The sequence below is a fragment of the Pelodiscus sinensis genome, chromosome 11 (genome assembly GCF_049634645.1).
Source record: "Pelodiscus sinensis isolate JC-2024 chromosome 11, ASM4963464v1, whole genome shotgun sequence".
NCBI classification, from domain to species: domain Eukaryota; kingdom Metazoa; phylum Chordata; order Testudines; family Trionychidae; genus Pelodiscus; species Pelodiscus sinensis.
Window position 1 is genome coordinate 34,478,590 of NC_134721.1, and position 15,650 is coordinate 34,494,239.

Here is a 15,650-nt window from a genome sequence, read left to right on the forward strand (position 1 = left end):
ATTCGTCTATTGGGAAGCCCTGGTAGGCTAGCATCAATTAGAAAAAGCAACTATGGGGGTGTGCTGGTAGTGGTATTGGCTAAGATTCATCCCTCTCTCTTCTGGGACCCAATGCCTGGAAAACAGCTATGACAGTTCACACAAAACACCTGTCATAATCAAAGATGAGCCTTGAGACTTACTCAGTTCCAGCTTTTTTCTCTGAGAAGACCCTGAGCACAAAATCTCCTTCCTTGTTAGGTTCGAAGGTGGAAGGCACAACAATATACTCCCCTGGAGGCAACTTGAAACGTGTGCTGACTTCACGAAGGTTTATGAACTGCTCCGAGCGAGCTCGTGAGGAATTGGCCAGGAAGAAATCTCGTTTCAGGTGAACTGCAGACTGACCTACAAACTGCCAGAGAGAGATGTATAGTCACCCCCATGTGCTGGTAAATCTCCTGCCCCACACAGGCTGCTAACATCCCAATATAATGTTTAAATTGCAACACAATAAAAGATAAGAAGGAAGATCCTTAGAAAAGGGCAGAGGGACCTTTGGAAGCACAGTGATCAAAACACTAGCATTTTGTCTCTGCGCCACCTAAGCTTTTCTGCCCAAATAACTCAAAAATCAATTTAATGGCTTCCACACATTGAATCCAACATCAGGTTCCCATATTCTCAGCCTGCAACTGCATCACATTCTTTTGACTAATTTAAGCACAGTGTTATTAGGCTCTAAAGCAAGAGTGGTCAATAATTTTGACCGGGGGCCGCTTCAGAAGGGGTGGAGCCTCAGGCGGAAGGGGCGGGCCCAGGACACTTCCATGCTTCCCCACCCACAGACCCTCATTGGTCTGGGGGTGGGTGAGCATGCAAAGTCTTTGCCTCCCCCAGAGAGAACCACCAGCTGTTCTGAACAGCTGGCAGTTCCCTCTAGATACCTGAGCCCCTGGTGATTGGAGGAGATTTTGCATGCTCCCCCCTGTTGCCCCCAGATCAATCAGGGCCTGGGGAGGGGAAGCATGAGAAGTCTCTCACTCCCTGCCCCTATCCTGCAAGCGAGTGCTGTACTTAGAGTCAACCGCTAGCTGAGCAGCAGCTGGTGGGTGCCTTTAAGTGCTGAGCCCCTTGCAGGGCGGAAGATTTCACGTGCTTCCCCCGCCCCCAAGCCCTGATTGGCCTGGGTGCGGGTGAGCGGCAGGGTCTCCACAGGCCAGATCAACTTTCTTAGTGGTCCGGATCTGGCCTGCGGAGGCCCTTTTGCCCACCCCTGCTCTAAAAGGAACTATGCTGATCCTTCTTAAAACAATAGGATGGTCCAAGCCAGCAAAGCAGAAAGGATGGCATTAAAGAAGGATATTAAAGAGAAAGAAGAGTCTGTGGTCAAGGCAATAGCTGAGGACCTAGGAAACTTGGGTTCAAGTCACTGCTCTGTCAGACTTCCTATGCAGAACTTGGATAAGTCCCTTAGATTCTCTGTGCCATCGTCCTCACTTGTAAAACAGGGATATTTCCCTACCTCACAGCAGTATTATGATTAGGGATTCTGAGGTGCTTATATGTTACAGTGATAGAGGCAATATAAGTACCTAAGATAGAGGTTTAGAATAAAAATAGGACCTCAGAAAACTCACACGCACACATACACCCCACAAAATGTCATTCCAGTACATCACTTCCTGTTAATGGTGTGCCAACAGAAGAATGAAAAAATCCATAAAAGATGACCTGCTGTTCAGACCATGATCTGGATGAATATCAAAGAATATCAAAGAACTCGGATTGTCTGAGTTGCAGGCCCACTGATGGGTGGAATAAAGAGGGCAATTGCCTCAGGGACTGGCAATTCTAAAGGGCCCAAAGCTCCCAGACACCACCCAGAGCCCTGGAGCTGCACTGGGTGGGGAGATGTGTCATGCTCTGGGTGGCACTGCGGGTTGTGGGGGGGCTGGTGTAGAACATTTGCTATCCCCATTCCCGCCCCTTCTGAAAGCATGTCGCCAGGCTCCCCTCCATCTTGTCCAGGGGTCCGTCATGGCTGTTGGCTCCCCTGCTGGGATGGATACAAAATAAAAGTCTTTGATCCCTCTTGATCATTTCTAAATTAAGAAGATTCTGGATCCAAACTGAAGCTACATTATGCACCATCATGCAATGTTATCCCTACCAAAAGGATTGATTTAAATATGCATTACCTATGGTTGGTATCTGATGAAAGAATTTCCATACGTACCTCACGAGGAACCTTTAGAGATACAAATTAGAAGTCAGTGAGTTACAATGAAACTAATGTTGTGTTAGCCAACAGGAAAAAAGATAACATCTATATTTACATCTAGATTTAGTTATTTACTTGGTCAGTCATCTTCTGCATTTCTATAATTATCATTCCAAGTATTTATGCTTGGATCAGAGTTTAGGCAAGAGTTTCCCTTCACATCTCTTACTTCTCTTGTATCATTGCAATGAAGTACACATGTTGTTCAGGGAAACCCACCCTGGAAGCCCTCGCTCACACCCCCTTTTGCTGTTCCTATAAGGAAGCCTTGCTGCCCCACAAGCTAGGGTGACTGAGGTTAATTCATCCAAGGTACACAGGCAGCTCAACAATGAGCTAACACGTGAAAGCTAATTATAAGCAATCGAGCCTATTAATCTTTACTCTCAGATTTTCATTTTCATGGAGGATATGTCCATCAATGGCTGTTAGGCAGGATGGATAGGAATGGTGTCCCTAGCCTCTATTGGTCAGAGACTGGGAATGGGTTAGAGGGTATGGATCACTTGATGATCACCTGTTCTGTTCATTCCCTCTGGGGAAACCTAGCATTGGCCTCTGTTGGAAGACAGGATACTGGGCTAGGTGGACCATTGGTCTGACCCAGTATGGCAGTTCTTATGGAGGAAGAGAGTCAAGGTTGTGCTGACCAGAAACTAGGGATCTCTCAGAGCATGAATTGTTACAGAGCCTTCATAGTTACCTCATAAACTGCAAAGCCAATGGTCTCCATGTCCTTCCCAAATCGCCTTTCCCTGCGACGGTGTTTCTGCATGAGTGCCATGACGAAGCTACAGCCCGATTCTCTGCTGTAGCTATCATCCTCATCATCATCATCCACCTCTTCCAGTCGAATTTTAAACTGAGGGTTTATCCAGAATGTAGCTGAAGGGCAGAAAGAGAAAGGAATGGACTAAACAACACACTATTCTTACATATTCCCAGTTGTTTTAAGAAGTAGGGCATGTCACAAGGGTGATTGTGGATCATGTAGACATACCTAAGACAGCGATAAAGCCATGGTAGCATGGTCTAACTGACCAAGTAATAACCCAGGACTCTGGGTGAGTTTGTACACTGCAGGATGCTACAGCTTCAATACCATTGGTATTCAAGCTAGCTAGAATAAAGCTAGCTTGAATATATCTTGCAGGCAGAGAATACGAGAACCCGAGGTTTGATTGAATATGTGTGGAAGCCATTAAACTTATTTTCACTTGCTATATGAACAGAAAAGCCTACATGACAGAGGCAAAATGCCAATGTTTTGATCACTGTGCTTCCAAGGGACGCTCTGCTTACAAGCTGCAGTCATACAGTGTTATCACCGGCACAGAATCTGTTAGTCCCCGAGTGCCATGAAAACCTGACCCTCCCAGTACAAAACAATCAGAAGAAATGGATGGACCAGTGTTCATGATTATAAAAATGTTCACTCATTCATAGTTTAAATGGATCACAAAAGTGGCAATTCAACAAATATACATCTAAAAGTGAGCTTTCCTCATTTACATGGGTCTCTGCAGAGGGTATTCCCAATAAAATAAGCAAATTTCTTAAAGCAGCAGTGAAATTAATATGTCTCTGTGTAAATCTGTTTTAACAGCCAGCACCAGGCTAATTTGATAAATCAGGTGTTCTAGGCAGGTTAACACTAAGGTGAACACTTGGACCATATATACTTTACCTGGATAATTCCTGCAGCCTCCAGCTGTGCTCCCCCTTCTCCAGGTGCCATCATAAAGTGTTGTGTTCCACTTGCGGAGCTTGCGCGATTTCAGCGTATCTGGGGTAAGGTTACAGATCTCCAGCCGTGAGAACTCTCGCAAAAAGTCTTGGAAGGACATCCTAAGAAGAAAGAAATCCAATGAGTTCACACAGGTGTCAGAGAAACTACTGCAAAAGTCTCTCTCAAGTCAAGCTGGATGTGAGGCAGTTTTCCTATTCCATGTACATTTTTGAGAGTGCAAAATGTTTTTCATCTCAAAACAGAACAAAAGTCAATAATATTTTCACAAACAGAAAGACAAAAAAATCAACTCAGGTCAATCAAAATGTTTCATTTTGATAACTCCAAACCATTTTGATTTCGATTTTTTAAAAGTTCTAATTGGTTTATATTTCTAAATACAATCATTTTAGAGCAGAAAACTAGATTTTTTAAACTGCTGAAATGTTTCATTTTTTACAATTTCAGAATATGTCGAAGAAAAAGTTTTGAGTCAGGAAATGTGTATAAATTACCCTGTTTCCAAACAGCTTCAGGTTCAACAAATCTACTTTTTTTGATGAACAAACATTTCATTGAAAAATTCCTGATCAGCTCTATCTTAGAGACCCACAAGGCATTTGATGATCATGCTTCATGTAGATCGAAGTCTCCCACAACCTTACAAAAAACAGAGATCTTTCTGTTCCACTCTGACCCTTCACCAATTCATGCCTTTTATTCTCTTGCTTGTATGGTAATAATTCCTATAGTAAATCCAAGATCTTATATTTTTTATTTACTTCTTATTCAAAATCCCACAGCAAAGGAGCCCAAGCCTTTTCAAAATCTTTTGATAAGGATTGGAGAAACCAGTAATACTACTCACTGATTCCTTGTGCCTCCCTTCCCCCATTTTAATCTGTTATATCCATTTGTTGTCTCTTGCCCTATACTTCAGATTGTAAACACTCACAGGCAGGGACCCTAATTTTGTTCTGTTTGTACAGTGCCTAGAACAATGGAGTCCTGGTCCATGAGTAGGACTCATAGGCTTTAGGGGAATACAAGTAATAAATAATAATACCGTATATACTCGAGTATAAGCCGAGTTTTTCAGCACAGTTTTTGTGCTGAAAAATGCCCCCCTCGGCTTATACTCGAGTCAGCATCTCGAGAACTGAGGCGGGCGGGCTCAGCGCGTCTCTGCCGCTGGCCGGGTCTAGCCGGGTCTAGCCCCGGAAGTCGGGGCGAAAGCTGCTCCGGTGCCCCTGGTATGCTGGAGACCGTCTCCAGCAGACCAGGGGCACCGGGCAGGTTCCCACGCTTCTGAGGCTTTGCCAGAGCAAAGCCTCAGAGGCGCGGGGAACCGCCGCTGCTGCCGCTTCAATCTGGGTGCCTGTGGTCTGCTGGGGACCGTCCCCAGCAGACCACAGGCACCCAGACTGAAGCGGCAGCAGCGGGGGGTCCCGCGCCTCTGAGGCTTTGCTCTGGCAAAGCCTCAGAAGCACGGGAACCGGCCCGGTGCCCCTGGTCTGCTGGAGACGGTCTCCAGCAGACCAGGGGCACCGGAGCAGCTTTCGCCCCGACTTCCGGGGCTAGACCCGGTATCTATCTTCATTTTTTACATTTACCAGTAGCTGCCTCATTTCCTACCCTAGGCTTATACTCGAGTCAATACTTTCCCCCAGTTTTTTGGGGTAAAATTAGGTGCCTCGGCTTATATTCGGGTCGACTTATACTCGAGTATATACGGTACCTTATAAGAGCTAAACAAATTTATAAAACAATTTAAAGGGACAGATCCTCAGATGGTATATATCAGTCTAATTTCATTATCTTCAGCTGAATGTCCCTTATTTATGCCAGCTAAAGATCTTCCCCATTGAGTTCACAGTGGATTTATTGGGGTGAGAGGGGGAGGAAATGGGGAACCTGTGGGTAGGAATTTTTTTTTTTTTACACAGCTGAAAAAAATAATCCGTTTTGGTGTTTTTCCCAGGTTACTGAGGGTATGTCTACACTACAAAGTTAATTCGAACTAACAGACATTAGTTCAAATTAACTTTAATAGGCGCTACACATACAAACCGCTAGTTCGAACTTAATTCGAACTAGCGGAGTGCTTAATTCAAACTAGGTAAACCTCATTCTACGAGGACTAACGCCTAGTTTGAATTAAGTAGTTCGAATTAAGGGCTGTGTGGCCACTTAATTCGAACTAGTGGGAGGCTAGCCCTCCCCAGCTTTCCCTGGTGGCCACTCTGGGCACCACCAGCGAAACTCTTCTGCCCCTCTCCCGGCCCCAGAGCCCTTAACAGGGCACGGTCTGGCTACGGTGCCTGTGCCAGGTGCAAGCTTGCCAGCACCCAGCCAGCAGACCCTGCACCTGGCACGGCACGAGCCAACCACCCACTGCCACCCAGCCCTCCGCCTCTTCCCAGGACCAGGCTGGTGGCTCCCAGGAGCCTGCCCGGGGCCGCAAGAGGCCGGCGCCCGCATGGTCTAGTGCGGAGATCGTGGACCTCATCCATGACGTCCGCACTAGGCACAGGGAAGTGGCCGTCTAGGGCAGGATAGCTGCCAGCCTGGCCACCCAGGAGCAGGTTTGCATGAAAATCAGGGTGGTCCAGTGAGACCCCCAACCCTGAGCCCTGAGCTTAGAACATAAGAATGGCCGTACTGGGTCAGACCAAAGGTCCATCTAGCCCAGTAGCCTGTCTGCCGACAGCGGCCAACACTAGGTACCCTGGAGGGGATGGACCGAAGACAATGACCAAGCCATTTGTCTTGTGCCATCCATCTCCAGCCTTCCACAAACAGACACCAGGGACATTATTTCTACCCCCTGGCTAATAGCACTCCATGGACCCAACCTCCATGAATTTATCTAACTTCTCTTTAAACTCTTTTATAGTTCTAGCCTTCACAGCCTCCTGCAGCAAGGAGTTCCACAGGTTGACTATTTGCTTTGGGAAGAAGAACTTTCTGTTATTAGTCTGAAGCCTGCTACCCATTCATTTCATTTGGTGTCCTCTAGTCCTTCTATTATGGGAACTAATGAAGAACTTTTCTTTATGCACTCTCTCCACACCACTCATGCTTTTATAGACCTCTATCATATCCCCCCTCAGTCTTCTCTTTTGTAAGCTGAAAAGTCCCAGTCTCTTTAGCCTCTCTTCATATGGGACCTGTTCCAAACCCCTGATCATTTTAATTGCCCTCCCCTCTCCCACCTCCTTTTCCCAATCCCCCCCCACCCTGAGTTTTGTTAAATAAAGAGAGTTTCTATTTTTGAACACACGTGTCCTTTATTTTGTACATCAGGAAGGGGGGCTAGGGAGGGGTAAGTGGAAGGAGGTGAGGAGGAACGGGGTACGAGCCCCTGATGGGGAGGACTGGGGTGGCTCCTCAGGGTGGAAGCTCTCCTGCAGCCCCCTGATTGACACACACACCCAGATGGCAGCCTGCGGCAAGTGCAGCCAGGCTGATGGCCAAGTGCTGTGATGTGCCAAGTGTGGGCATTCAGGGCACTCCAAGTCAGGACTGCTTTGCTGTCCCTCATCAAGTTAGACAAGCGAGCGGGGAACCCCTGAGAACTGTCTGTTCGGGGTGGGGGTCAGGTCCCTTTAAGCACAGCCCTCGGCTAGCCTAAGACAGCAGCTCCACACTCTAAGTCCTAATCTGATGCCCTGCCAGCACTGCTTCCGGCCAGCCTTAACCTCGGTTCAGGGTCCACTCAATGTGGACATGCTAGTTCGAATGAGCAAAATGCTAATTCGAACTAGTTTTTAGGTCTAGATGCACTAGTTCGAATTAGCTTAGTTCGAATTAACTAATTCGAATTAAGTTAGTTCGAATTAGTGCTGTAGTGTAGACATACCCTGACTTCACGATCAGCTGCATGCCCCTCCCACAAAAAGCACAAAACTGATTCCAAGCAGCACTGAGATCTAGCAAAAATATGTTCAAACATTTGCTTCCTCAAGTTGTATTTTTACCAGTGAAAAAACCATGCTAGAGACAAATTTTAAAAACCCGGCATTTCAGCTTATGTGTGTGTATTCAAACCCCCTTTTAACTTGGTCTCACGGAGTAGAAAGTGAGATGTAGTGCAAACTAAATGCAGGACAATGTAGCACTTTAAAGACTAACAAGATGGTTTATTAGATGATGAGCTTTCGTGGGCCAGACCCACTTCCTCAGATCAAATAATATTTGATCTGAGGAAGTGGGTCTGGCCCACGAAAGCTCATCATCTAATAAACCATCTTGTTAGTCTTTAAAGTGCTACATTGTCCTGCATTTTGCTTCAACTACCCCAGACTAACACGGCTACATTTCTATCGTAGTGCAAACTGTATTTTCCACTCACCAGAATTCCCCATCTTCCATTTTAATCCTCAGCTGCTGTCCCACAGATGGATCCACCACGTTCCACTCAGAGGAGCTGCAGGAGTGAAGCAGTTCGAACATGCAGTGAGTTATAAAGCTTGAACAACTCATCGTAAGTTACATTCTGAAGGAAAGAGATGCCAACTCCACTTTCCCATTTGAGCTATGTCAGTTGCAATAGGGCTGAATTTGGCCCATTGTAGGCAACACCATCATCTCACACTGCTTAGTAAGAAAACTATGATCATGGCTGGCTGTAGACCATGTGGTCTGAATTCCAAGCAGCACCTGTGTTGTTGCTCTGCAGTTTATTTTCAGTTCCATAAATTGGGTGTAGGATCCACACAAACCAATTTGGTTCTATACAGGTGTGACACTCAGAGCATGCAATGCCAGGTGGCATATTGCTGTTAGGATATTTACCCAAAGGGCGGCATGTAATGTGTCACTGGAAAACTCAGAACTCACTGATCATTAATATTATTGTGTGCTATATGTAATAGGTTCACATACTATCCTCATCACCATAATACCTGAGGGCCTTCTGTTGTGTATTAAGCAATGTGATGACATGGATCACACATGGTTCATTCTGTGTCTCATACACTCCATAGGTGGAGAATTGTGGGAGCAGTGGAATGATTTGTCTTAGAATTTTTATTTATTTATGTGTGATATGAACATGCTGGGGACTGAACATTACAATAGATAAAGCCTTTTACTTCTAGGTCACTAGTTCTGATATAGATTGGTAATGACTTGAAGCAGTTCCTTTCTGACAATTCTTTGCCATTTATCCATGGTCCTTATCATCTTGATATCTGAGCACTGACAGTCTATATGAAGTTAATTGATACATCTGTTCCTAGTGGACAGTTACCTACTTAACATTAATCATCATCCGAGTTGGCACTATTTGGTCCCCTTTTTGCCAATTGCAGTTGTGTACAAGGGCTGAACTTCAGATCATCCTTCAAGTCAAAGTGGAGACATGCTAGCAAGGGTGGCATGGGGGAAGCCTGTTTGCCACCTAACCTAGTCTGTAAAAGGTCAGTCAAGATGACATCTTTCACCAAGGGTACATTTTATAGATTATTTTTCCCCTGCCCTCCAATCTTCAGCTGGGGTGCCGGAATAATTTGTACAATGGGGGTGCTGAGAGACAATGAATCAAACTTTAAACCCTGTATATAATAGAAACTACTTCAAACCAGGGTCTGTAACAGCACCTGCAGCGCCCCAAATTTCAGCACTTAAAATCTTGAGAATCAGTATAAAAGAAGTTGATCCTTACTTATCACTCCAGCTTCCAGTCCATTCCACCTCTCCCCATGGGTTTCGCATTCGAATTAGATTAACAGACTGTCCTCGGAAGTTAATCTGAAATCACCACAGATGTCCAGTTAGAGATACCACAATACTTGCTTCCTGTGGTGTTTAACCCTTACAGCCAGGTACACAGAGCTGTCATGCAAAAGACTATGATAGAAAGGGCAAAACATAACTAGGCTTTAATGTGAGAGGTCAATGACGAAGAAAAACTGTGATTATTGAAATCAACTTTTTCATTTGAAGAAACTGTTGTGAAGAATCTGGATACTATTGGGGTGAATGCTATAGGAAGGAATGCTATAGGAAAAAATAAATCAGATAGTGATAAAATTATTTCTTATGGCAAAGAACAGTGTGAATACATGAAACAAAAGACAGGACTGTGCAGCACTTTAAAGACTAACAAGATGGTTTATTAGGTGATGAGTTTTCGTGGGCCAGACCCACTTCCTCAGATCAAATTGTGGAAGAAAATTGGCATGACCATATATATCAATGGGAAACAATCAAAATTGGCATGACCATATACACCTTTTGGTATATATGGTCATGCCAATTTTCTTCCACAATTTGATCTGAGGAAGTGGGTCTGGCCCACGAAAACTCATCACCTAATAAACCATCTTGTTAGTCTTTAAAGTGCTGCACAGTCCTGTCTTTTGTTACAGCAAGACCAGACTAACACGGCTACATCTCTATTACTAGTTGAATACATTTCACTGTGCTCCATTAACTAAGGCCCTAGCCACAATGATATCAGCATGTTACTAATTATAGTCATATTTAAATATAGTTTTAGCTAGTAAGGTTTTGATTCGATTGCAGACAGTGTTTTAAAGGGGCATTTTCAGGCATCTTCAGACTAGAATATAGGTTTTGTTTTGAAGAAGTTTTATAAAGTAGGGATGTAGAAATATAACTATTTAAACCAGTAGTCCCCAAACTTTTGGGGCTGCCGGGCCACACACATGCCGTGCACTTGGGGGTGGGGCCACAAATGCGCCTGGGGGGGCGGAGCCACCCATACACTGCGTTCTCGGAGCTGGCGCCATCCATGCACCGCACTCCCGGGTCTGGCGCCACAACCGTGCTGCATGCCCAGGGGTGGGGCCGCCCATATGCCGCGCACCCGGGGCCGGAACAGTCCATGTCCCATGCGCCCAGGGGCGGGGCCGCCACCGCCCAGGCGCTGCGTGCCCACAGCTGGCACCTGTGCCCATGTGCTGCACACCCGGGGCCAGCACCGCCCCTATGCCGCATGCCCAGGTCGGCGTTGCCCATACCCTGCAAGCCCGGGGCTGGCACAGCCCTCGCCCCATGCACCCGGGGGTGGGGCTTCCTAACCACCACATGCCCGGAGCCGGTGCCGCCGATGCACCCAGGGGCTGGGCCAGCCCTGATCACTTGGCGGGCGCACAGAAATGGCCCGCAGGCACCATGTTGGGGACCACTGATTTAAACGGTTAACCAGTAAGCCTAGGCTTCTTGGTTACTGTTCACCGTTACACACAGGCTCCTGCTCCACTGCTGGGAACAGGGCAGCAAGCAGGCACCAGTGCACACCTGGGAACCAGCTTAAAAGCTAGCTTCTGGCACGCACCAGCTCCTGGGAAGCCAGCTGCCACCCCATGCTATGGGCATATGTAACCACTAAGATTTTCAGCGGTTACATGGTTATCCAATTACCTGCTTTTTTACATCCCTATTATAAAGTTTATAGGTCAACATATTATTTATATATATATTTTTTTTTTCTTGGAAGATATTAAGAAGCCAAACATAGCAGTTAGCATTGTGCTTTAAAATTGACCAGTCTAGTTTCACAGTCCTGGTGATCATATATAGGCATCAAGTAATATATGGGATTTTAAAACTCTTTCAACTTTAGTAATCCAAAACTCTTATTAAGTAACACATAGAAGGTGAGTTGTACATTATATATGAAATCTATCATAAGTCTCTACTCAAGATTACAAACAAACAAAAAGAAAAAAATGTTACTTTATCTCTAAAGCTCAAATACAAAATACTAAATCATTCAGAGACTTTAAAGTGATATCTTTAAAAAATTACCTGCTAGTTCAAGGGAAAAGATTTTTAATGCAGATTTATTATTTTTAATCTGATACATTCCCTTAAAACTTAATTACTGCAAAGGGTATGGGTGGCTAAAATAAAGCTGGAGAAAGTGTTACTGTGCCAATCCTGCCATGTCTCATGGGATTTGAGCAATAATTGATGGTCACTCTGTTACATCAGGTGGAAAAAAAATTAACTCCACTTATTTCCTGCAAAGTCACAAACTTGCAACAAGATATGTGCTAGGTGGTTACGCCACAAAGCCCTGCAACAGCAGACTCAGTTGGGATGGGGTGGGTAATGAAATATGCACTGCACCCACTCTGCTTTTGTTTGACTTACTATTTAATACTAGCCCTATAACCCCAGAACAAACACTGCAATATGATTCTTTCTGAAGGTCTTGCAAGTCGTGAAGGCAATACACAAAATATTTGTTATTTTTAAACTACGTTATATCTGAGATTCTCAAACATTTGTTATTTAAATCTCATGGCATGGGTGTCTGAAAGACTATTATTCCTACTATGTAGATGGGCAAGCTCAGGTAAAGTGATGTGTGCAAGGTCACACAGCAACAGAGCTGTGAATAAAACCCAGGAGACCCGATTCTCCGTTCTAACTATTGCACAATGTTCCCTCTCCTCAAACTCTTCAAGAGGGTGAAATGTGTACCTGTTTGGCTCCTGTGACCGAATAGGCGTGACCCTTCACCAGCTTTTTAAATGTTACAGCCTCCATGTCAAAAGCACTGGTAATCTGCATTTAAAAAGCACACAAGAAAACATGTTAAAGTTAACATAGGCTTCACCTCTGTCCCTAAAAGAAATTTAACTCAAACTTAGCATCTTCACACAGAGTAAAATCCAGTTCATGAGAAGACCACAGGTGAGCATATACAAATGAGTCGGCATACCGCTGTTTTATTTTGTCCAGGTTTTTACATTGCAACCGTCACTGTGGTATCCTAGTAGCAGCATGAGTTTTTGGATGTGCAGTTTTGCTTTCTCCATGTTGCTCTAGTGCAGTGGTTTTCAACTTTTTTAGGTTGGCGACCCTTTATTAAAAGTTAACATTTTTTTGTAAACACCGCATTTACTGTAAAAGTTAGGAGCTTGGATAGTTGGCATGGGTATTTTTGGAAGCTGACAGAATAACTGATCTTGAAGGTTAAGAGTGCAGAAAGTGAGGAAGCAAGATTTTCTCTGCTTTAGATTGTAATAAAATATTCAACACTGAACAAATCCCCCTTGATTGCCTTTTGTGACATCCCTGGGAGTAGTGACCTACTGGTTGAGAAATATTCCTCTAGTCTTTGCTAAGTCATTTATAAAGCCTTTTACAATGAATGCAAGTATTCTTGAAACTTTATTGTGTTATGAGCTGTGTGAAGCACTGTTATGGAACCAAGACTGACAGATGTGAACTCATCCTTCAATTAACAACTGTAAACATAAGACCCATCTGAGCCCTGGTTTACACCACAGAGTTAGACTGACATAAGGCAGGTTCCATTGACCTAACTCCAAGCATCTACATGAAAATGCAGCTCCCACTAGGAATGTAATAGTGTAGTTGATAAACCAATAAGCAAAATCTTATAGGTTAATGCTATAGACTTCGCGTATTCTCCAACCTACTTTCCAGTACATTTTTTAGCAGGCTGGTCAGCAATTCAGCTCAGTCCTGGCTTGAAATGGGTCCAGGACCTATCCCTGCTGCGGCTCTGCATTTAAAGTGTATTAAGAGCCAAATGGACAGGCAACCCAGCTCAGTTGTGGCTTGCACAGGGTCTGAGAGCTCAGATCCACCCTAGACAGGGGCTGCTGCCTCTTCATCAGAGGGAGCAGCACAGGGTGACAGGCAACCAGTCCTCTAGGGGAGCTGGTTTTTAAACTGGCTCCTCTCATGGACCAGCTCCTGCCTGGCACCCTGTACTGCTGCCTCTGATACAGAGGCAGCAGCACAGAGTGACAGGGGACTCCTCAGGAATGAGGCTGGAGCATACTGGCTGCTGGCCCCGCCCCCAGGGACTATAGAATAGTTGACTAATTGATAAGAATTCTTGAGGTTACTCGACTCTTCAATTAACTGATATTTAACATCCCTAGCTCCCACCAATGTAACTTGCCCACTACACGGACTTAATAACTCTCCATCTATGAGAGGTGTAGCACTTAAATCATTGTAGTTAAGCTGATGCAGTGTTGCTTACATCCAGAGCCATCCTGTACATAGGATGGTTCAGAACAACCACCCAGAGTTCCATGTTTTGTGGGACACTGTGCTTCACAGGGATTAGCGAGGGGCCTGGTGCTGGCAGCAGGGGATTCCTGCACTCACTGGCTGTGAGTGACCCAGTCCCACTGCCCAACTCTCCTATCTCCCAGCATCATTCAGGGGAGGGGGCAGAGCAGGGATGGAGTAGGGCAGGAAGGGAGCAGAGCAGTGGCAGAAAGAGGTGGGAGCTTGGGGGAAGGGATGGAGTGAGGGCAGAGCAGGGGCTCACAGCACTAAGAGCACTCATTAGCCTGCACTCCTATCCTGAAACCTCTCTCTCCTGATTTTCCCCAGAGTCAGCCACCATGTCTCAGCTGCTCTGTTAGCTCGCAGTGGTGTAGACTAAGTCTAAGTTATGCAACTTCAGCTACGTACTTAGATCTACTTTCCGTGGTGCCTTCACTGCAGTAAGTCGATGGCTGACACTCTCCCATTGATTCCCCTTACTCTTTGCGTTCTTTATTGCATCTGTACTAGACGCAATGAATTGACTCTCACTGGATCAATCACTGCTCATGGATCCAGGAGGTAGTGAAGACATGCCCTTAGATGAGGGGTGAGCAATAATTTTTGGCTGGGAGCCACTTCAAAAATTTTTGAAGTGGTGGAGCCTAATCCAGAAGGGGCGAGGTCAGAATACTTCTGGGATTCCCCAGACCATGATTGATCAGCGGGTGGGGAAGCCCCTTTGGCCCCTCTTCCCTCTAGGCACCCATGCCCCTGGCAGGGAGGGAAGAGGCTTCACACACTCCCCCGCCCCCAGACCCTGATTGGCCTGGGGGTGGGGGAGCATGCAAAGCCTCCTCCCACCCTACCCCCGCCCTGTGAGGAGCACACGGCACTTCAGAGTGACACACGCTGCTTGCAGGGTGGGAGGAGACATCACGCGCTCCCCTGCCCCCAAGTCCTGATTGGCTGGGGGAGTTGTGCAAAGCTTCCCTTGCCCTGCTCCCGTCCTGTGTGACCATACAGCACTTTGAAGTGCCGTGTGCACCTCGTAGGGTTGGGGGGAGGGCAGAGGAAACTTCGCACGCTCCTCCTGCCCCCAGGCCAATCAGGGCTTGGGGGCAGGGGAACACGTGAAGTCTCCTTTTGCCCTGTGAGCAGCGCGTGGCGCTTCAAAGCGCTGCGTGCTGCTCACAGGGCAGAAGGAAGCTTTGCGCACTCCTACCAATGCACTAACCCTAACCCTAACCCTAACCCTGCCCAGTGAGAGGTACAAACTAGCAGCCAGTGGTTACGAACTCTGCATTTTGTAAGAGTCTCTGAGCTAAGGAAGAAGAGACCCTTGTTGTCTGAGGAGTTGGTAGACAGGCTACCATGAGACTGATGCACATGTTTGTGAGTTCCAGTAAATAAGATGAGGGAATTGCAGTGTAGTTACTTTCTGAAGCACATCTAGATTAAGTGTAATTTCCTAATGCACGTATGCACTCAAGCTGTACACATTTATTTGGATTGGTGCAGAATGTAAAAGCACCTCCTCAGGGCTCTAGACATCTTTGCCACACAAGCTAAAGAACAAACAAAACCCAATGCAACAATTTCCCAAAAAGCAAGGTGGGGAGCAGGGGTCCCCACCTTCAATGGATA

General features: G+C 45.8%; 1 protein-coding gene across 4 annotated transcripts in view; it reads right to left on the reverse strand.

Annotated features, from left to right (window-relative positions):
• CAPN1 (calpain 1) overlaps positions 1–15,650 on the reverse strand; it is a 65,952-nt gene that overhangs the window by 13,826 nt on the left and 36,476 nt on the right. For all 4 annotated transcript variants that reach the window (XM_006136584.4, XM_025178174.2, XM_006136583.4 and 1 more), the window contains 7 exons: positions 12,453–12,536; positions 9,661–9,746; positions 8,347–8,421; positions 3,951–4,111; positions 2,967–3,148; positions 2,219–2,230; positions 183–394 (listed from right to left, as the gene is read on the reverse strand). In XM_006136584.4, the coding sequence (XP_006136646.2) occupies positions 183–394; positions 2,219–2,230; positions 2,967–3,148; positions 3,951–4,111; positions 8,347–8,421; positions 9,661–9,746; positions 12,453–12,536 (812 nt within the window). The remainder of the gene's footprint in view (positions 1–182; positions 395–2,218; positions 2,231–2,966; positions 3,149–3,950; positions 4,112–8,346; positions 8,422–9,660; positions 9,747–12,452; positions 12,537–15,650) is intronic.